At 36.8% G+C, this 23,963-nt stretch overlaps 1 protein-coding gene across 16 annotated transcripts in view; it reads left to right on the plus strand.

The window, feature by feature from the left end:
- The window catches only part of STK3 (serine/threonine kinase 3), a 548,351-nt gene that overhangs the window by 300,324 nt on the left and 224,064 nt on the right, over nucleotides 1–23,963 (plus strand). For all 16 annotated transcript variants that reach the window (XR_011965838.1, XM_072603417.1, XM_072603412.1 and 13 more), the window contains one exon: nucleotides 5,152–5,289. Coding sequence is in view for 15 of the 16 variants with exons in the window: in XM_072603417.1 (XP_072459518.1) it covers nucleotides 5,152–5,289 (138 nt within the window). In the remaining variant the exon portion in view is untranslated. The remainder of the gene's footprint in view (nucleotides 1–5,151; nucleotides 5,290–23,963) is intronic.

The raw sequence follows: 23,963 nt of genomic DNA on the forward strand, positions 1-23,963 counted from the left end.
TTAGCCTATTCAAAAAATGATCATGATGATGAATTAGAAAATAAGTATTGTCTCTTATCTCCTCTAATATCTTTTAACTTAGAATATTTCACTAAATCATCTTTCTCACTTAAGTCAAATTAATAAACATTTATTTAATATTAAATGTTTAAGCTGAATTTGTCAATTTGCTCTTTTCCTATTAATTTTCATAGTTCAAGCTGTCATCCATGTTCTAATCATATAATCTTGATTGTTTATTCTACCAACCATTTCTTTTATTGGAATAATTGTCCCTGATTTGCTTTAAGAGTTTCAATCTTCCCCAGTTGATAAATGGCCAAAGGATATGAACAGGCAGTTTGCAGAGGAAGAAATTAAAGATATCTATAGTCATATGAAAAAATGCTCTAAATCACTTTTGATTAGAGAGCTGCAAATCAAAATAACTCTGAGGTACCACATCACACCTATCAGATTGGCAAACATGACAGAACAGGAAGATGATAAATGCTGGCGAGGATGTGGGAGAGTTGGAACACTAATACACTGCTGGTGGAGCTGGGAGCTGATCCAACTATTCTGGACAATTTGGAACTATGCCCAAAGGGCTACAAAAATGTGCATACCCTTTGACCCAGCAATATCACTTCTAAGACTGTATCCCAAAGAGATCATAAAAATGGGAAAAGGTCTGACATATACAAAAACATTTATAGCAGCTTTCTTTGTAGTGGCCAAGAACTGGAAATCGAGGGGGTACCCATCAATTGGGGAATGGCTGAACAAGTTGTGGTATATGAATGTAATGGAATACTATTGTGCTATAAGAAATGAACAGGAAGACTTCAGAGAGGCCTGGCAAGACTTACATGATCCGATGCTGAGTGAAAGGAGCAGAACCAGAAGAACTTTGTGCACAGTAACTACCATAGTGTGCGGGAGTTTTTTCTGGTAGACTTGGAACTTCACTGGAATACATGGACTTAAAAAAATATTCCCAATGGTTTTCTAAGGCAAAATGCCTTCCATATCCCGAGAAAGAACTATGGAATTCTATCGCAGAATGTAGCAGATCATTTTTGTGTGTGTATTGCGTTTTGGTTTGTTAGATGATTTCTTCCACTCATTTTAATTCTTCAACACAGCATGACTATAGTGAAAATGTATTTAATAGGAATGTATGTGAGGAACCTATACAAAATTGTATGCCATCTCGGGGAAGGAGGGGAGAGGAAGGGTGGAAGGGAGGAGAAAATAATAATCTAAGTTATATGGTAGTTATTATAGAACACTGAAAATAAATAAAATTAATTAATTTAAAAAAAGAGTTTAAATCTTGCTTTTACTTCACCCTCTACTTTGGAAGTAGATGAGAAACTAGGGAAAAGCTGTCATTCCTGCCCTCTCTGATCTCTAAGATTCCATTTAACACTCATTGGCTCATAGTTCTCTGATACATATGAAATGACTGAACTTATAAAGGGTGTTATCATTCTCTTTATCAAATGGTGGTGATAAAACTGTTACCTTAAATTGATTCTTGCTTTTATTTTTCTTGAGGGGTGATCAGTTATCAAGGTTGATTTGTCAATTCCAGTAAATGGAAGGCAATGTGATGTAGTAGAAAGCTATCTGGGCTCTGCTCCTGTACAAGGTGTGTGACCTTTGATGAATTATTTCATCTTTCTGAGTCGTCGTTTCCTCATCTAATAAATGTGGGAAGGACTTATAGCGTAGTGAGGGAAAGTCAAGTCAACAAGCATTTCTTGAACTTGCTAAGTGCTGTGGTACAAAGGAAAAAAATTTTATAACCTGCAAAGAACTATATCAGTGGGAGCCATTATTCTTATAAAGTGTATCGCAAAAAAAAAATTTCAGAAATATAACTGGAAAATGTTCCCTAATGTATAGTGGACAAGCAATATTTGAGGATAATCATGTGGGTATATGATAATAAATCCATGACAATTCACTGTATTTACTGTTTTCCCTTTATATTTTTTCTACACATAATCTGAAAGTTTCTTTTAATGTTAGGCAATTCATCTTCAACTATAGAATCCACAGTGATGACCTAGTATCCTTATGCTGGTATTATTATTATTATTATGAAGATATTAGGCATACAAATTCATTTGTGTTAAATGTGTCTATAACCTATACATGTCTACTGAAACTGTACTGTATGTTTTCAGGCAGTTTTTACACACACACACACACACACACATGCACACACACACACACACACAAACATATAAGGAGTGAGATAGCTTTATCCCCTGCTGAGAAGCTATTAGACATTTCTAATCTAGCCACAGCCACTGTAGAAAAGGTCAAGCAACGTTTAGTCCTGTTGTTACTTAGCCAAGTCTGCAAGATGCCTTTGTTTGCATTAAACCTGACTGGTATGTGTATGTACACATCCATATAGATTCAGAAATATCCCTCTTGCTTTTCCATCCACCCTGACCTACTTATGACCATTGAGTTAGATATCATGTGATCAGGTAAAGCTTTAAAGCCTAGTTTATGTGTCACAGGCAATTGACCTCTTATATGTTTAGAAATGCTCGTTTATAAAGAAAGGATTTGCTAAAAGTAAATATTTATAATAAACAAAATTACTAGTTGATATAAATATCACCAACAGACAGAATTCCTCATTTACATATCTCTTATTAAATTGGTTATTGATTATTCTTACCTATTCATTATAGTAGGTTATCTTTGGACCTCTGCTACGTAGCCTATGTTATTAATTATTTTGTGTTTTCAGATTACTGTATTACCAGTGAACCTTACTTTAAATTAAAATTTTGAATTATAGTGCATAAATGATTCCTCTTTTACAAATTGTGTAAGTTTTCTTTATTTCTTGAAAATCTGACTTGCATTTATAAAACTGTTAAGCAAAATTATTTCAGCAGTACATCAATTTTATGCAGCAGCTTATTCAGTTATCTTCAATTTTAAGTTTGTAATCACAGGTTATAATATGATAAGAAAGATACCTGCAGTCTCCATCTTTATATTCCTTTCTTGAGAAGAGAGGCATTGTTTTCTAATAAGACTAATAAATTAATTTTGTCAACTCAGAAAACTGATTAGAATACTAGAATTATGGAACCAAAAGGCACATGAGAGGTTATCTAATAAAGTCTTTCATTTTGCTAATCAGGAAAATGAGGCCTACAAATGTTCTATGTATTACTAGATAGACTCCTAGTACTTGGCTCTTTACATTCACAATGTTTCCTCTAGAAAAAAGCCATTAAAAAAATGAAAAAATTCCACATGAAGTTACTATTGGCAATTGCTCCTAATTTAAAAAAATTGTTAAAATTATTGCTGGAATGTGATCTATAAACCAGAATGTTTACAAAATACTTTCTTTCTTCCTTTTACTTCATTCAGTTAATTTTTTTGTACATTTTCCTCCATTATTTCAAGGTGTGTGCATGTGTGTGTGTGTGTGTGTGTGTGTGTGTATGTTATGTTAAAGTATTGAAGTTTTATAATTTATTAAGTGCTAATTATGGTTTTTAGTAGAGCAGTAACAGATCCTTATTAATTGCCTACTATAACACCATGTTAGGTTCTAAGGGAGAGACAAAGTTTAGATAGATTTTTATGACGTTTATAGACTAGTAAGGGATATATCACAAACACAGAGCACCATAAATATACATAATATACCATAATATACATATTCACTGATATGCGTATTAGCTATTGCAAAACAAAGCTCTATATGAGATGCAAAGAGATATATGACTAGACAGATGAGGGGGACAATCCAAGGAAGTCTTTGTAGAAAAATAAACAACATTTAAATTGTATTTTAAATGGTAGGAATTCAGTGAGGAAGCAAAGAAGGGCTACTCCAGAGATAAGAGAGAAAAGACATCTAAGAAGACAAGCGTAGGTCGGTCATGTTTCAGGCTAGAGAGCAGCCCATTTTGGCAAGCTTATAGATGTAGAGGGGAATAATATAAAATGTGATTGGAAGAGTATGGTGCTGTAGCACCAATACTGTATTCACAGCACCTACAGTGGCTATGAATATGCTGGCACAGTTCTGAATCACAAAATATAACAGACTCTCCGCATGGAAGACAGAACCCAAAGATTTATTCAGATGCCAGAAAGCCAAACCCCAACACCAGAAAGCTAAATCCATCATAGTAATCAAGAAATCTGTACACAATAATAATGCAGAAGGCAAGGCTTCCCACAAACTAGCTCCCTTAAATAAATCACAAGAGAGCTCTCTCACTCAGGCTAGCCAGCTGCCTTTCCCAGTTCTGACTCTCCTTGACCAACTTCTCAGCTCCGCTCCAATTCCACCTTCCATTCCATGTGATTTAGACTCATGTGACTCAGGCTTCCAGGTGTCCTAGCAGGTCACATGGGCCTATTAATGAATGGGAAAGATCTTCCCATTTAAATGACCATTATAGGTGCCAGGCTGAAAAGTTTGAACTTAAAAGAGTCCTTAAATACATTTGAACAGAAGAATAACACAAGCACATCCATGCTTAAGAGAGATTATTCTTGCTGCATTGGGAAAGATGTAAAAGAGAAAGAGTAGAGATATCAAAGGTCATCTCTTCCATATCAAAATATGGAGTGAATTGAAAATATTTTCTTGTCAAATTTTATTTTAAATCACAGCCATAATATCTTAATCACATGGATTGTTTGTGATCATTGAGGAAAATTAGACTGCTATTGGCCTTTTAGAGTACTATGCTTGTACATAAACTTACATATAATTAAGAGATGGGAAGTATATTTGGCTTTCAGCAGCAGAATTTAAGAGGAATGTTTTTAACCAGGAAATGCCTTTAGTTTGTTAAGATTGTCAAAAATGAAAAATCTTCTCTGGAGACTGATCAGTAGTAATAGATAAAATAAGGAATGATGTGCTCAATGAGGTGCAGTTTAAATAGAGGAAATTTAATGGGAAGTGGCTACATTGGTAGCATATGGACTTGCTTCCTGAATTTAAATTTTACTGGAGATCTTAGATCAGTTAAAATTTGTTCTTCAGATTCAGAGTCTGATAACCAAGGTGGTTAAGGAGATTTGTTTATTTGACTGTGTTCTTGTGAATTTTTGCAGATTTTTTTTCATCTGTTGATTTGGAATTTTAATTTTTTTTTCTAGGCTATTTTTATGATTCCCACAAATCCACCACCAACATTTCGGAAACCAGAACTTTGGTCTGATGAGTTCACAGATTTTGTCAAGAAGTGCTTAGTGAAGAGTCCTGAACAGAGAGCCACAGCAACACAACTTTTGCAGGTCAGTGCATATGCTGCTCAAAGAGGTCCCTTTGTTCCTGCCTGTCGGTTTCCTGGCTTTCAGCTATGGATGCTGTGAGTTTCATAATTCAGGAAACGTTAGTACAACTTAAACCTCTGAAGATGCACTTATAGCAGCCTCTCCCTCTTAAATCTCTTTTTGTCTTCTGTCCTTTGGCTCGTGTTTTCCCAAGTTTTCTTTCCATCCCAGTTTTTGCCATTAAAAAAAAAACTTTAATGTTATTTTAAAACAAAATTTTCAAAGGAGTCTGTGTTCAGAAACTGAGCCCTTGTGCTTTGTCCACATACTGCCCACAATGTTACTGTTTCTAATGTTTTTCTGCTAATATACACTGAGTCAGTGTTTCCTCTTCAGTTTTTTGCTATACTATATTTTATATATATATATATATATATATATATATATATATACATAGATATAGATATTATATAAATCTATACATGAAATTCCCTTGATGAAAATTTGACAACTGTGGGCTTTCACAATTGATTTTCTATAGAAAGATTGCTTCTGAAGAGTTGTATAAATAACTCAAAATGCAACAGATATACAATTTGTTACATAATAGAGCAAACTTTAGCCTTAATGGATCCCCTTGATAATCATACAAGATTCTTTTATCGGTGCAGCTTCAGAAATAATTTTTGTTCATTAACTTCTGATTGTCAATATCAAGCTAGGAATGAAATAGGCAGATATACTTACCAAAGCTGTTCATAACTGTCATGAAAGATAAACTGTTTAGAGTCCAATAGAAGAAGAATTCCCTAGAGTGATTGAGGTCCTCTAATGTTCTGTTTGTGAATGAATTCTTCAGGATCATCTCACTGAGAATTGTGGTCACTCAGAAGTGTACAGAGTAGTACAAATAGAAAAAAGAAGTAGATAAAGAATGCCCATTTCTAAATATGTGGCATGCATTTGGATGGACAGTCAGACCACATATCTTAGGCAGACACTGTAAACAGACTCAGAATTGAATAGAAGGAAGAGGGTAGGCTGCTTTCTAGCGAAGAAACATCATATCTTTCAACAATATAAGCTTCTCTCTGACTCCAAAGACATATCATTTTAATAGCATTATTTTTTCAGTATAGCTGTGAATTATGGGAACATTATGATCTCAAAATAAAAAAATTGTGAGTTACCCAAAGGGGAATGGAGAAATGCATTGTAGGTAGGAGTAGCTCGCAATGTATTTTAAATGATGATTTACATAGAAGAGGGACCTAAAAGACATCCTCCAGCCAGTTAGGATCTGAAAAGTAGATGGAGGTGTGTGAGGGGGATATATAACAGATGGATAGCTAGAGTTCTTTACTGGTACCAGTGTCAAAAGCCACCTCCAAATGTTGGAAGGTTTCAGAAGACCGGGAGTGATTAATTAAATCATCTCTGGAGGATTTATGGGAGTACATGGACAAAAGTCAAAAAGAATGAAATGTTTTGATTTACACTGTTGAAAGGATTGCACACAATGATCACTAGCCTTCATATAGTAGTGCTTTAAGGTTTTCAGAGAATTTTATATATGTTATTTCATTACTAACAATGATCAACATTTATATTGTGCTTTCAAGTTTTCAGAGTGCTTTCTATGCGTTATCTATTGGATCCTCCTAACAGACCTTTGTGGTAGGTGCTACACTTCTGATTTTCCACATTTCACAAGTGAGAGTAGAGGCTCAAAGGGTATGCAACTCTCCATCACCTCAGGCATGTTATTTAACCTCCGTTTTCACTCAGTTTCCTCATTTATCTGATGAAGGATTGGACTCAATGGTCTCTGAGACCCTTTCCAGCTTAAGATCTTGTCTTCCCATAAATAAGTGATTGAACATAGTCATATAGCAAGTAAGGGTCAAAGGCAGGATTTGAATCAGTTTTCTTGACTATAAATACAGCATTTTGTTCATTCATCAGGCTTTTATTTTATCATTCAATAGACACTCTGCTAGGCACTGAGACAAAATAGCCCCTATCTTCAGGGAGCTAACATCCTTTTTGGGAGAGGGCAAGAAAACAGTTAAGTAAACACAGGACAAATAATTTCCAGGGTGGGAGGAAGGAAGAGACTGTAAATTGGAGGATTAGAATAATTGTCTTATAGGAGGTGGCTCTTGAACTGAGCCATAAAGAAAGGTAAGGATTCTAAGGCATAGAGGTGAGAAAGGAATACATTTTATGCATAAGTGACAATTCCTTCCAAAGGCATGGAGACAGGAGATCTAGGAAACAGCAAGTAAGTCAGTTTTGTGGCTGAAGAAGTTATGTTCAAAAAGTTATAAATTAAAAATTATTTTTACCTTTACAAGTGGATTTCCATCAGAATGCCTTCCTATTGGAAGGAATCAGAATGATTTCCTATTGTCTGTTAAAAAAAAAAAAACTTTTCAAGAATCTCCTCTAATACTTTGTCACAATACAAAACCTGGGTATGCCATTGGGGATTGCAAGCGCTGTCAGTTTCTGCCAAGCTATAAAAGCTTCAGATACAATGCAGGTGCCACACTATATCTTATGCTTGAACATCATCTTTACGAAGAACACAGAAACTAATCAACAGATCCCTGAATAAATGCATTATTGGACCATGCATGGACCATTGGGCCATGAACTTGAAAGAATTTAGATCTGTGAAGGGAGCATCTATACCAGTTATAATGCTCATACCATATATATCTCTTTTCATTTTTCTTAGTGTTTTACATCCATTATCTCATTTGCTTCTCATAGCATGAGGAGAGACTAGGGATATTATTGTTCTCATTTTACAGATTGTAAAATAAGGTGAGACTGATTTTTTGTGGTCATGAAGCACATTACATTTCAAAGGGAGACTTTAAACCTAGATTTTCCCAATTTCAAGCTTAGCATTCATCGATTATACCATTGTTCAATGTCATGATATAATCGCAAACTAACTTTTGATATAATTTTATTTCTTTACTGGCCAGTTACTCAGAAAACCTATCAGGAATCAAAGAGAGGAAGAATATAGTAAATTTGAGATTGTTGTCTTATTTTGGCTAAGCCTTTTCAATTAATTAAAACTCTGTTAAAGCTCTGTTTAAAGAGTTCACCTTTATGCTTTATTTCTCCTGTCCAGAAAAAAAAATGATTTCTCAATTTCTCTCCATATATTTCTAAGGCTTACTGAGTAATGTAAAAATTTTTGACCTAGGCAATTGTTTTACATATTCTGAATTTATACAAAAAACCTAAATTATACTGATTTCATATTTATAGCAATTAAGAATGCAAAAAAGTAGGTTAATAAAGTTTGAAACAATTGAGCCAACTCTTCCACCGACCTTAACCTCTTTGGCAAGACTCATTAACATAAAATGATTGGTAGTTTGATTGATTATAAACCATTCCCATGCCTTTTCATTCTAGTATTTGCTCTAAGAACTTTCACACTTTCTTAATTTAATTTTTGTTACTTTGTGCACTACACAAAATCTTACTCCTCCAGTGTTGTATCTGGGAGTCATAGAAGTGACCTTGGATTCTTAGTGTCTTACATGAAGAAGAAATATTAATGACAAGGAAAACAAAAAGGACTGATGATAATAGCAATATAACTGCGCACCAAAAATAAATCCATGCTGTAGGCAGCATAGTTTCCAAAGCATTGAAGGATATATTCTTGAGATGTCTGAACAGTAAGATACCTAATAACTAGAAATAACCATAGACAAAATTATTACTGATTAAGGATGTCAAAATTACTATTATGTATATATATTATCTAATATCTATAAAGTCTTTTTTTAGCTTTTTTTCATATAAATATTTACTTCCTAATGTGTAATCACAAATACATAAATTTATTTCCCTAACATATGGGAGTCATAACACTTCCCCATTTGTGTACCACCTCAGTCTTTGGGGAGAGAAAAGTTGTATCTTAGACCTGTTACAGAGCACAGTCCCAGTTCTAAGTCCAAAACTTCCCATGGCCTCAGTTTTCAGGTACCCTGGCTTCCATGTTAGGCTGACCAAGTGCACCATCCTGCCTGACTCAAAGATCATCATGGTTCTAACATCTGAGTCCTGTGTAGATCGCTTCTGCCACCTGAAACTGAGGAGGACGTAGCACAGAACAGAAATAAATACCCCCTAGGCCCATTTCTCAGAGGCAGGACAAAAGAGGGAGAATAGGGGAAGTTCTGTACATACTATCTTATTAAACACATTTTCACATTAGTTATGTTGCATAAAATAATTAAAATGAAAGGAAGAAAGCATGAGTAAAACTAAACAAAACCAAACGTAACAAAAGAGAAAATAGTTGGCTTCATTCAACGTTGTGACTCTCTAATTGTTTCTTTGAATGTGGATGGTATTTTGCTTCATGAGTCCTTTGAAAATATTTTAAGATCCTTGCCTTGCTGTGGAGGACTAAGCCTATCACAAACAGTCCTTGCACACTGTGGCTGTTACTGTGTATAATGTTCTTGTGGTTCTCCTCACTTCACTCAACATCAGTTCGTATAAGTCTATCCAAGTATTTCTGAAGTACATGTTTGTCATTTCTTACAGCACAATAGTATTCTATTACATTCATATACCACAACTTGCTCAGCCATTCCACAGTTGATGGGCATTCCCTCAATTTCCAGTTTTCAGCCACCACAAAAAGAGCTGCTATAAATATTTTTGTTCATGTGGGTCCTTTTCCCGTTTTTGATCATTTATCAACTGGGGAATGACTTGTATTATTGTAAATTTGACTCAATTCTCTATATATTTTAGATATGAGACCTTTATCTGAGATACTCGTAAAAATTCTTTCCCAGTTTTCTGCTTCCCTCCTAATGTTGGTTGCACTGGCTTTGTTTGTGCAAAAATTTTTCAATTTAGTGTAGTCAAAACTATCCATTTTGCATTTGACAATGTTCTCTATCGCTTGTTTGGACATAAATTCCTCCATTCTGTATAAATCTGACAAATAAACTATTCCTTGCTTCCCTACTTTGTTTATCGTATCAGATTTTATACTTAGATTGTTTACTCATTTGGACTTTATTCTGGTATATGGTGTCACGCATGTTCTATACCCAGTTTCTGCCATACCGTTTTCCAGTTTTTCCAACAGTTTTTGTCAGACAGTGAGTTCTTATCCCAGAAGCTGGGGTCCCTGGGTTTATTAAACAGTAGACTGCTATAGCCATTGACTACTGTGTCATGTGTACCCAACCTATTCCACTGACCTACCTCCTCTTATTTTTTGGTGAGTACCAAGTAATTTTGATGATTGCTGCTTTATAAATATAATTTAATATCTAGTATGGCTAGGCTACCTTCCCTAGCATTTCTTTTAATTAATTCCCTTAATATTCTGGACCTTTTGTTCTTCCAGATGAATTTTTATATTTTTTTCCCTAGCTCTATAAAATAGTGTTTTGGTAGTTTGATTGGTATGGCACTGAATAATTAAATTAATTTATATAGAATAGTCATTTTTATTATATTAGCTCAGCCTACCCTCAAACAACGGATATTTTTCCAATTATTTCAATCTGAATTTATTTGTGCGAAGTGTTTTGTAATTGTATTCTTATAGTCCCTAGATTTGTTTTGACAGGTAGACTCTCAAATATTTTATAATGTCTACAGTAATTTTAAATGGGAATTCTCTATCTCTTGCTATTGGGCTTTGTTAGTGATATATAGAAATGCAGATTTGTGTGGGTTTATTTTGTGTCCTGCAACTTTGCTAAAGTTATTTATTATTTCAAGTAGTTTTTTATTTCAATCTCTGGGATTCTCTAAGTATATCATATCATCTGCAAAGAGTGATAACTTAGTTTCTTCTTTGCCTATTCTAATTCCTTCTATTTCTTTTTCTTCTCTTATTGCTAAAGCTAACATTTCCAGTACCATATTGAACAACAGTGGTGATAATGGACATCCTTGTTTCACCCCCAATCTTATTGAAAATACATCTGACTTATCCTCATTACACACTGATGATTTTAGGTAGATGCTACTTATTATTTTAAGGAAGACTCCATTTATTCCTCTGCTCTTCAGTGTTTTCAATAGGAATAGGTATTGTATCAAAAGGTTTTCTGCATCTTTTGAGATAGTTATATATTTTCTGTTAGTTTTGTTGTTGATATGATCAGAGATGCTGATAGGTTTCCTAATATTGAACCAGCTCTGCATTCCTGGTATAAATCCTACCAGAACAAAGTGTATTATTCTCATGATGAGTTGCTGTAATCTTTTTGCTAATATCTTATTTAAAATTTTTGCATCTGTATTCATTAAGAAAATTGATCTATAATTTTCTTTTTCTGTTTTGTCTCTTCCCAGTTTAGGTGCTATTAGCACCATGTTTGTATCCTAAAAAGAATTTGGTGGGACTCCTCCAGTTTTCCCAATTAATCAATATAGTATTGGAATTAACTGTTCTTTGAATGTTTGATAGAATTAACTTATAAATTCATGTGGCTCTAGAGATATTTTCCTAGGGAGTTCATTGATGGCTTGTTCAGTTTTCTTTTTTGAGATGGGGTTATTTAACTATTTGACTTCCTCTTCTGTTAATCTGGACAATTTATATTTTTGTGAATATTCATCCATTTCACTGAGATTGTCAAATTTTTGGTTATATAGTTGGGCAAAATAATTTCTAATTATTGTATTAATTTCCTTTTCATTTGGAGATTAATTCACCCTTTTCATTTTTTGATACTGATCATTTGGTTTTCTTCTTTCTTTTTTAAAATCAGATTGGCCAAAGGTTTATCAGTATTACTGGTTTTTTCATAAAACCAGTTCTTAGTTTTATTTATTAGATCAGTAGTTGTCTTAATTTCAGTTTTATTAATCTTTCCTTTGGTTTTCAGTATTTCTAATTTGATATTTAATTGGGGATTTTTAATTTGTTCTTTTTTCTAGCTTTTTCAGTTGCATGCCCAATTCATTGATCTCCTCTTTATTTTATTCATGTGAGCTTTCAGAGATATAAAACTTCCTCTAAGAACTACCTTATCTCTATTGCATAAGTTGGTTGTCTTATTATTGTCATTCTCTTAAATGAAGTTATTGATTGTTTATATGATTTGGCATTTGACCCACTCATTCTTTAGGATTAGATTATTTAATTTCCAGTTAGCTTTTGGTCTATCATTCCTTGGTCCTTTATTACATATAATTTTTCTTACATCATGATCTGAATAGGATGCATTGACTATCTCTGTCTTTCTTCACTGCATTGTGAGATTTTTATGCCCTTGCACATGGTCAGTTTTTGTGTATGTGCCTTGTACTTGCTGCTGAGGAAAATGTATATTTCTTTCTTTCCCCACTCAGTTTTTTCCAGAAGACTTTCACATCTACCTTTTCCAGAATTCTGTTCACCTCCTTAACTTCCTTCTTATTTATTTTGGGATTAGATTTATCAAGTTAAGAGAGGGGAAGGTTGAGGTTCCCCCACTAGTATAATTTTACTATATATTTCTTCCTATAATTTCCTTAGCTTCTCTAAGAATTTGGATGCTATACCACTTGATATATATATGTTTAGTAATGATATTACTTCATTTTCTATGGTGCCTTTTAGCAGGATATGGTTTCCTTCCTTATCTCTTTTGATTAGATCTGTTTTTGCTTTTGCTTTTTCTGATTAGGATTGCTATCCCTGCTTTTTTGATTTCAGCTGAAGCATAATATATTCTGCTCTAGTCTTTTATCTTTACCTTTAGCCTGTATGTATCCCACTGTTTCCCTTCTAACGTCCCCCCCCAAAACCCCACTTATCACCTTCTCTCCTACTTTCCTGTAGTGTAAGATAGAACACCAAATTGAGTGTTCATGTTATTCCCTCCTTAAGCCAAATGTGATGAGAGTAAGCTTCACTTTTTCCCTCTCATCTCCCCACTTTTCCCCACCATTGAAAAAGCTTTTTCTTCCCTCTTTTTTTTGCCCCATTCCACTTCTCCCTTTCTCCTCCCAATATATTCCTCTCTTACCCCTTAATTTTATGTTTTTAGATGTCATCCCTTCCTATTCAACTCACCCTGTGTCCTCTCTCTGTATATAAGTATATAATCCCTCCAACTACCCAATACTGAGAAAAGTTTCAAGAGTTAGAAATATTATCTTTCCATGTAGGAATGTAAACAGTTCAGCTTTAGTAAGTCCCTTATGATTTCTCTTTCCTGTTTACCTTTTCATGCTTCTCGTGATTCTTGTATTTGAAAGTCAAATTCTCTATTCAACTCTGGTCTTTTCAACAAGAATGCTTGGAAGTCCTCTATTTCATTGAAATTCCATTTTTTCCCCTGAAGTATTATACTCAGTTTTGCTGGGTAGGTGATTCTTGGATTTAATTCTAGCTCCTTTGACTTCTGGAATATCCAAACCCTTGAATCCCTTAACCTAGAAGCTGCTAGATCTTGTGTTATCCTGATTGTATTTCCACAATACTCAAATTGTTTCTTTCTGGCTACTTGCAATATTTTCTCCTTGACCTGGGAACTCTGGAATTTGGCTACAGTATTCCTAGGAGTTTTTCTTTTGGGATCTCTTTCAGGAGGTGACTGGTGGATTCTTTCAATATTTATTTTACCCTTTGGCTCTAGAATATCAGGGCAGTTTTCCTTGATAATTTCATGAAAGATGATGTCTAGGCTCTTTTTTTGATCCTGGCTTTCAGGTAGTCCCATAATTTTAAAATTGTCTCTCTTGGATCTATTTTCCAGGTCAGTTGTTTTTCCAATGAGATATTTCACATTGTCTGCTATTTTTTCATTCTTTTGGTTTTGTTTTGTAATTTCTTGGTTTCTCATAAAGTCTTTACCTTTCATCTTCTCCATTCTAATTTTTAAAGAACTATTTTCTTCAGTGAGCTTTTGGACCTCCTTTTCCATTTGGCTAATTCTGTTTTTTAAAGAATATTTCTCCTCATTGGCTTTTTGGACCTCTTTTGCCAATTGAGTTAGCCTATTTTTAAAAGTGTTATTTTCTTTAGCATTTTGGGGGGGTCTCCTTTAGCAAGCTGTTGACTTGCTTTTCATGATTTTCTTGCATCACTCTCATTTCTCTTCCCAATTTTTCCTCCACCACTCTTACTTGATTTTCAGAATCCTTTTTGAGCTCTTCCATTGTCTGACACCATTGCATATTTTTTGTTGGAGGTTTGGGATGGAGAAGTTTTGACTTTGATGTCTTCCTTTGATGGTATGCTTTGTTCTTCCTCATCCAAAAAGATGGGGAAGAAAATACCTTTTCACCAAGAAAGGAACCTTCTATAGTCTTGCTTTTTTCCCTTTTGGGGACATTTTCCTTGACTTTTGAGTTCTTTGTCAAGTGGAGGGTATACTCTAGGGACCTGTAAGTTTTTTAGTTCCTCCAAAGTGGCACAATCAATGGAGAGGAGTTTACTCCTCTCCTGGGCTGCACTCTTGTCTGAGAGCAACCACTAGCATTCTTATCTGTCCAGGATCTGCGAAGAAGATTCCCTCTCCTCAGTCACCACAAGCTCCACCATGTCAGTGCTCTTCCTCATCCCAGGACTGCCACCTCAGAACTGAGACCCAGATCAGGTGCTCAGTTCCCCCAGGGTCTTTAGGCAGAGGGCTTGAAAAGTGGATGCGACTACTACAGTGGTTGCCACTGCCCTGGGGTTGGGGCCAGAAGGCACTCCCCTCTCACCCAGGTGTAAGAGCTTTCTTACTGACCTTTGAAGCTGTCTTTGGCTTTTGTGGGTTGAGAAATCTGGGAACTGCAGCTGCTAACTGTGATTCTGCACCCTGAAGCCTGCTCCAGAGCTGTCTGTGCCATGCAACATGGCCAAGGCTGTGCTGTGCTCCACTGTGAGCCCAGTATGATAGACTTTTCCTGTCTGCCTTCCAGGCTGCCTTGGACTGGAAATCTCTTTCACTTTGTTGTTTTGTGGCTTCTACTGTTTTAGAATTTGTTTGGAATTTGTTTTTTACAGTTATTTTTATTTATTTATTTATTTAATTTTTAACATTCATTTTCACAAAATTTTGGGTTACAAATTTTCTCCCCTTTTATCCCCTCCCCCCCCCAAACCCAAGCATTCTAATTGCCCCTGTGACCAATCTACTCTTTGTTCTATCATCCCTCCCTGCCCTTGTCTCCGTCTTCTCTTTTGTCCTGTAGGGCCAGATAGCTTTCTTTACCCCTTTACCTGTATTTCTTATTTCCTAGTGGTAAGAACATTACAGTTGATCCTAACACTTTGAGTTCCAACTTCTTTACCTCCCTCCCTCTCCATCCCTTCCCTTTGGAAGGCAAGCAATTCAATATAGGCCAAATCTATGTAGTTTTGCAAATGACTTCCATAATAGTTGTGTTGTATAGGACTAACTATATTTCCTTCCATCCTATCCTGTCCCCCATTACTTCTATTCTCTTTTGATCCTATCCCTCCCCATGAGTGTCAACCTCGAATTGCATTCTCCTCCCTATGCCCTCCCTTCTATCATCCCCCCCACCCTGCTTGTCCCCTTGTCCCCTACTTTCCTGTATTGTGAGATAGGTTTTCCTACCAAAATGAGTGTGCATTTTATTCTTTCCTTTAGTGGAATGTGATGAGAGTAGACTTCATGTTTTTCTCTCACCTCCCCTCTTTATCCCTCCACTAATGAGTCTTTTGCTTGCCTCTTTTATGAGAGATAATTTGCCCCATTCAATTTCTCCCTTTCTCCTCCCAATATAGTTCTCTCTCACTGCTTGATTTCATTTTTTTTTTTAAGATATGATCCCATCCTCTTCAATTCACTTTGTGCACTCTGTCTCTATGTATGTGTGCGTTTGTGCGTGTGTATGTGTGTACTCCCATCCAATTCCCAGATACTGAAATGTTTCAAGAGTTACAAATATTGTCTTTCCATGTAGGAATGTAAATAGTTCAACTTTAGTAAGTCCCTTATGACTTCTCTTTGCTGTTCACCTTTTCATGGTTCTCTTCATTCTTGTGTTTGAAAGTCAAATTTTCTTTTCAGCTCTGGTCTTTTCATCAAGAAAACTTGAAAATCCTCTATTTCATTGAAATACCATTTTTTCCCCTCAAGTATTATACTCAGTTTTGCTGGGTAGGTGATTCTTGGTTTTAGTCCTAGTTCCTTTGACTTCTGGAATATCCTATTCCATGCCCTTCGATCCCTTAATGTAGAGGCTGCTAGATCTTGTGTTATCCTGATTGTATTTCCACAATACTTGAATTGTTTCTTTCTAGGTGCTTGCAATATTTTCTCCTTGACCTGGGAACTCTGGAATTTGGCCACAGTGTTCCTAGGAATTTCTCTTTTTGGATCTCTTTCCTGTGGTGTTCTGTGGATTCCTTGAATATTTATTTTGCCCTCTGGTTCTAGAATCTCAGGGCAGTTTTCCTTGATAATTTCATGAAAGATGATGTCTAGGCTCTTCTTTTGATCATGGCTTTCAGGTAGTCCCAAAATTTTTACATTGTCTCTCCTGAATCTGTTTTCCAGGTCAGTTGTTTTTCCAATGAGATATTTCACATTATCTTCCATTTTTCTATTCTTCTCTCTTTGTTCTGTGATATCATACTTTCTTGCAAAGTCCTTAGCCTCCATCTGTGCCGTTCCAGTTTTGAAAGAACTATTTTCTTCAGTGAGCTTTTGAGTCTCCTTTTCCATTTGGCTAATTCTGCTTTTGAAAGCATTCTTCTCCTCATTGGCGTTTTGAACCTCTTTTGCCAGTTGAGTTAGGCTAGTTTTCAAGGTGTTAATTTCTTCAACATTTTTTTGGTTCTCCTTTAGCAGGGAGCTGATCTGCTTTTCATGCTTTTCTTTCATCTCTCTCATTTCTCTTCCCAGTTTTTCCTCCACCTCTCTAACTTGATTTTCAAAATTCCTTTTGAGCTCTTCCATGGCCTGAACCCATTGGGTGGGCTGGGACACAGAAGCCTTGATTTCTGTGTCTTTGTCTGATGGTAAGCATTGTTCTTCCTCATCAGAAAGGAAGGGAGGACATGTCTGTTCTCCAAGAAAGTAGCCTTCAATAGTCTTATTTCTTTTCCCTTTTCTGGGCATTTTTCCAGCCAGTGACTTGACCTCTGAATATTCTCCTCACACCCACCTCGCCTCCTCGTCCTCCCAGCCAGTGTTTGGCGTCTGAGATTCAAATGCTGCTTCCAGCCTTGGGGCTTTTGGCGGGGGCAGGGCTCCTATTCAGTGTGAGAATTAAGTTCAGTTGGTCAGGTCGGGGCAGGGCCGCCTCTCAGGCTCAGTTCCCTCAGGGGGTTTATGCACAGACGTTCCACAATGGATCCAGGCTCCCGCCTGCTTGGGGAGCCCCTGTCTGCAGCCGCCTCTCAGCTTCTACCTCCCTGGGGGGGGGCCCCGAATCATGGGGGCACCCCACTCCCCTCTCGACCCGCCAAAGAGACTCTCTCGCCGACCCCTGTCACTTGTGGGCGGAGGGACTTGTGCGGCCACTGGAGATCCCGTCCCTGAAGCCTGCTCAGGTCTGTTTCTCTTGGTGCCGTGGCCGCAGCAGGTCTGGGCTGGGCTGGGCTCCGCGTCTGCAGCGCAACGGACCTTTTGCGAGAGGTTTGCAGGTCCCTCCGTGGGTGGAGGGACCCGCGTGGCCGCTGGAGATCCCGTCCCCGAAGCCCGCTCGGATCTTTTCCTCTTGGTGTCGCGGCCGCTGCAGGGCTGCCCTCAGCTCCCAGTCCCAGCACCCAGTCCGCAGCGGGAAGGACCCCCCTCGAGAGGTTTTCAGGTCCTTCCGGAACAGAAATCTCCCTCGCTCCAATATTCCGTGGCCTCTGGGTACAGAATTCGCCGTGAGTTTCTCCCCTGTAGCCGTTCTGTGGGTTGTGGGTTCAGAGCTATGTGTATGTGCGTCTTTCTACTCCGCCATCTTGGCTCCGCCCCCCTACAGTTATTTTATAGGCTTTGGGGGTAGAGCTAGAGGAAGTTTGTCCTTCTACTCCACCATCTTGGTTCTGCCCCCCCCCCCCAGGATTATCATTTTTAATCCATTCTGTTTTCCACCTCCATTTTATGGGAGAGTTCATCGCATTCACATTGACAGTTATGATTACTCTCAGTGTCTTCCCCCCCCCCCATTTCCCTGCCCCTGTTTATGCTTTTATTTCTCCCTTCTCCCTTCCTCTTCTCAAAATAGTTTCTACTTTGATCACTGCCTCCCAAAGTCTTCCTCCCTTCTATCGACCCCACTCCCTTTTTTTCCCTTTTCCCTTACTACTACTTCCTTCCCTTCTAACCACTCCCTCCCTTTTCAACAAGAATCTTTTAGTGCATTTTTTGTAGATCTAGGAATTATGCATACGTAGATAACAATTTAATCTCTGAGAACTGATGAATCAACAAGTGAGGTGGTATAGACCAAAAAGAGAAGAGGGCTTAGCACAGAGTCTTGTGCGAGCGAGGTGTTACCCTCACAATTAGTGGATGTGACATGGATGAAAAACTAGTAATGGAGAATGAGAACTGATCATACAGGTTGTAGAAAACCAGAAGAAAATAGTATCATGCAAACATAGAGGAGATACAGTGTCCAGGAGAAGGTGTTCTAGATTGTCAAATGCTGCAGAAAGATCAGGAAGGATCAAAATTGAGAAAAGATCATAAGATTTGGCATTTAATAGATCATTTATTCTTTAATGTCAAGATTAAAGAGATTGCAGAGAACCATTCCCATTAAATGATGAAGTTGGAAGCCATATTGCAGAGAATTTAAAAGAAGTGGAGGCCCTGAGCATAGAGAGTTTTCTCAAGTTTAGTCACAAAGACAAGGGAATAGATAGTACAATGTTGTTTGTTGTTGCTCTATTGTTTTCAGTCATGTCTACCTCTTTGTGACTCCATTTGGGGTTTTCTTGGCAGAGATTTTGGAATGGTTTGTCATTTCCTTCTCCTCCTCATTTTACTGGTGAAGAAACTGAGGCAAACAAGGTGATTTGGGTCACCCAGCTACTAAGTATCTGAAGGTAGACTTGAACTCTTCCTGACTCCAGGCCTGGCCCTCTATCCACATAGCTGCCTAGATAATACAATAAATGGTGAGAATGGTAGGATCATGTGAGAGGTATTTTTGTTAAAATAAATACCTCTCACATGATCCTACCATTCTTACCATTTTGTTAAAATATGGGGGAGACTTGGGCACTTTTGTAGGCAGCAAGGAATGAACCAGTAGATAGGGAGCAATGGAAGATAAGAGGGGAGAAATAGTTGGGAGAATTTGTTGGAAAAGTTCAGAAGGGATGAAATTAAGGGTGTGAGTAGAAGGGTTTGCCCTGGCAAGGACAAAAGCCACATAATCAGAGACTAATTCATCATGAGAGAAGAGGAAGATGGTTAAGTGATGTGAAATGAACATGGGAGAAAGAGTTCTCACCAAATGGTCTCATTTTGGGGAGTGAGAATGAGGCAACGTTCGCAGCCAAGTGGATGAAGAGAGGGTGTGTGTGAGAAAATTGAGGACCATGAGAAGGCTTGGAAAAGCCACTATGGAGAGTGGAATAGCTGACTAATTAAGGAGAAAAAGAATGTTTGCCTTACTACAGCAAGGACTGAATTGAGATTAGATAATCTAAATTTGTTGTGGGCCCAGTTCATATATTTTTGTGATTTTTTTCTAACTATATTCAGCAGCATATGAGTCTGAAGGAAGGCAGTGGATGCTGCAAGTAATTCAGAGTTGGGATTTGTCTGCCATGAAGTCATCTCTGATATTCATCCCCCTTTCCATTTATGTAGTCCCACCCTAGTACAGGGCCACATGATTCTTACCTGGACTGTTTCAGTAACTTTCTGGTTGATCTTCCTTCCCTTCTCCTGCCCAGGCCAATCCATCACTTAACTGCCAAAGTTATTTTCTTTTGTTCTTATTTTTTTTTTCCATTTGTCAAATATATTTTCTTTCCTGTGTGCCCTGTTGAAAAAAAACAAACATGCGTTGTTCAGAAATATAAATTTCTTCACTGGCCATTTCTGAAATTTACGTCTCATTCTGCACCCAGTGTTTATCACTTCTCTCAGAAGGGGTGAAGCAAGTTTCGTCACTGGTCCTCTGAAAGTTTGATTGGTCATTGCACTGATCAGAGTTCTCAAGTAGATGAAGTATGCAGATTCTTTATCTCTGAGTTTACCTTTCATCTCCTATGCATGTCTTATTTATATATGATTATTTACAAATCATGTCTTCCATTAGAAGATGAGTTTGTTGAGGACAGGGACTAAATCTACCGTTCTTTATATTCTGAGCAGAGTGTCTGACTTTTAATACTTAATAAATGCTTATTCCTTGATCAACTTAGTGGGAACTCATCTCTTATAAAGTCTGTCCATTTCTCTTTTGTATAGATATGAGTATTAGGGGAAAAATTCTTTATTTTCGGTTGCAATCTTCCTTTCCATAATCCATTGCTCCTAGTTTTGCATTTTTAAGCCAAGCAAAACATATTTGGTTTGTCTTCCACATATTAACTCTTCATATACCTGAAGATAACTTTGTCCTCCCTAAGTCTTACCCTTTTTCAGGCTAAATATCCCTATTTCCTTCAGCTGATTTTTATGTGGCATGGTTTGTGACCCTTCACCATACTGGTTGCTCTTCTCTGGATATTTTCTATCTTAGCTATGATCCTCTTAAAATGTAGTGCTCAGAAATAAACCCAGTACTCCAGATGGTGGTCTGATCAGTACAGTATACAGTGAGACAGTCTCATTCCCTTTTCTATGAATACACTCTCCTATTTTGATGTCACACTTCACACTTGTTGAGCTTCTTCTTTCTCTAACTGCTTTTCAGTCTCTTTTTCTCTTACTGTCCTCTTTCTGATTCCTTAGGGTGGGTGTTCCCCAGTGGTTTGGCCTGAGTTTTCTTTTTTTTCTGCTTTCTCTCTTTTGAATTTAGACTCTTAACTTACACCTCTCTCAAAACTTTATCCACAGTTCTAACCTCTCCTCTGAACTGTAGAGTTTTGTTGCCTCCTACTTAAAAGGCATTTCCACTTTGGTGTCTTATGGGCACTTGAAACTCAACGTGTCCAAAACTCAGCTCATTATTGATCATTTCCTTCTGAATCTTCTCATCTTTTTTTATTTCACTTCTCCTGTTATTTGTACTCCAATTTATTTGTTTTCCCATATTTGTAATTTTAGAGATGACTTTTTTGACTTTCCTATTTATCTTTCATGACTTCTCATTTGCTAAATCTTGTCACTTCTGTTATCTTTTTCAGTTGTCCCTTCCTTTCTGCTCCTTCTGTTGCCACCCAAGTAAGTGGCTTCATTACTTCATTACTCACTTTGCATCTTGCAATAGTTTACTAATGGATCTTCCTGCCCCTACTCCCATTTCTGGCCCATTTTTCATATTGTTACTTGATTAATGATTTTTGTGCATGGATCTGGTCATGTCACTCGGGGACCTCCCCCCTGAAATCTGAATGGCTACCTCTTGACTACTAAGTGAAGTTTAAACCCTTCTACATTCTCATACTACCTTGTATTTCTAGTGTTATTTCATATTATTCTCCTCCATTTACTATTTGTTCCTGCCAAACCAGCTTGCTCTACACTCCTTGCCTTAAACATGCAATAGATTTGTATGGTTTAAACATGCCATAGATTCTCATGGTTCTGGGTCTTTACTCAAGATAGTCCTTTACTAGTGCTTCTTTCCTCCTTTTTGACTGCTGAATTTCTACCTATTTTTTAAATTTCAGCTCATCTGTGATTGATTTTCCCCAGTCAGTGACATTCAACATACTCAAACTCATATAATACTTTTAAAAACCACTCCCTAAAATATACTTATATAATATTATGCACTTGAGCTTTGGTATTGGCATTTTATCTCCATATTGGACTATAAGCTCTAAGAAGGCAAAGACTTAGCTATATTTTGTATCATGCTTAGTGTTTTTTGTGGCTTTATAATTAGAATGGACTTTGACTTCAGTAAAACTGGTAAAGTTCTAATACATTGTGTCATGAAAGACGATCATAATTTTTATTTTGAATAACTTTTCATATAAAATTGGAACCACTCATAATGGTTCAGCTCTAAGTGATGTAAAAAATATTAAACCTGTTGAAAGCCTGTCTAGCATTTTGCAGTGGCCCCATTCACAGTAAATTCTCTGCTAATCATCCAGCTACTACTTATCATATTCTAGGAGGGTTGATAGAATACAATTGATATTCTATTGATAATTTTACCTTCATTGCTAGTTTGAGGAATATTTGTTATTTTAAACTTTTAAAAAATATCACCTAGGTTTTTATATACTTGGAAGCATCATTTGTAGGTTATTTTGTTTGTGATTTTAAGGTACTTCCTTCAGTACTTATATATTTAATAGTATTACTTTGTGTACTTATTCCATCACAGATTTCAGCCTATCCACATCCCCTTGATTTATGCAAATCATGTCCATGTATTTCTCTGACTCTTTTATGGAGAATCTACAGAACACCTGTAGATTTTACTCTTATTCTTTTAACATCTCCTCTGTAACTGAAGTATTCAGGGTGTCCATTTGTTCTTCCCTGCACTTCACTGCATGGCTGACCTATTTTAATTTCTGTCTTGTCTTTACACTACTCATGAAAGTCATACTATGCCTACCCACCTCACTTTACCATGTGGTGTCCTTTACTTACTTTAGTGTTTTGAGCATCCACCTGCCGGTGAGGAGATTAAAAAAGAATGGAAAAGATATTGGAAAGCATTATTGCCAAAATGGGGGAACTAAAAATAAATCCACACTTAAGTGAAATTTCTCACCTTTATAAAATACTCATTAGAATATGCTATGCATGAATATAGGGTAACCTTGATAAAAATATTCAAAGGCTTCAGATAAGCTTTTGTAGACAATTTCTTACTGCAGGTTACATCTTCATTGTCATACAGCTGACTGAGAGATGCATAGAGTATAAGACCCCAGTATGTCTATTATTTGTATACAAGTATTTCAGTAAGTAGAACAAAATACATATGTTGAATCCTTTATAACAGATATGACCATGGGGATTACTGTTCAGCAGTCTACTAAGGATCAATATCAGTCAGTCTACAAGCATTTATTAAGTTCTTGCTCTGTGCCAGTCAAAATGCTATTGATTCATCCCCTCAAGTATTCACTAGTGTCCCAAAGGATGTTTGTACAGAAGGTAAAATTCTCCTGCTGCTTCTGTTTGTGCTTGATATTATGATGGAATCAAGCTCTGACTCTTCAGGGGGCCATCGTAATGAAATATGAACAAAATAGAGAGGATGTGTATATCCTTGTGGCCTCTATTTCTATTTCTTCAGTGTTCATTTACTTCTTAGCTTCCTACAGTCTAGCTTCTTGTCCTATCTTTGTTCTGCTGAAATTGTTCTTTTCAGCATATTACTGCTAGTCTCTTAAATCCTGCATCCAGTGGCTTCCTTCCCACCTTGAGTGTGCACATCTATCATCAACCCTCTTCTCTTTACTCTTTCCCTTGGGAATTTCATGAGATTTAGTACCATTCGCACACAGAAAACATTTAATAAATGTGAAATTGACTTGTATTTAATCCTATCACTTTTTTGTTCAAGAAACTTCAGTCATTCCTTGTTATGTAAATCCAGGAAATTTGGTCTGACATTCAAGGGACTCCCTTTGCTGTTGG

The sequence above is a fragment of the Notamacropus eugenii genome, chromosome 4 (assembly GCF_028372415.1).
Source record: "Notamacropus eugenii isolate mMacEug1 chromosome 4, mMacEug1.pri_v2, whole genome shotgun sequence".
NCBI lineage: Eukaryota > Metazoa > Chordata > Mammalia > Diprotodontia > Macropodidae > Notamacropus > Notamacropus eugenii.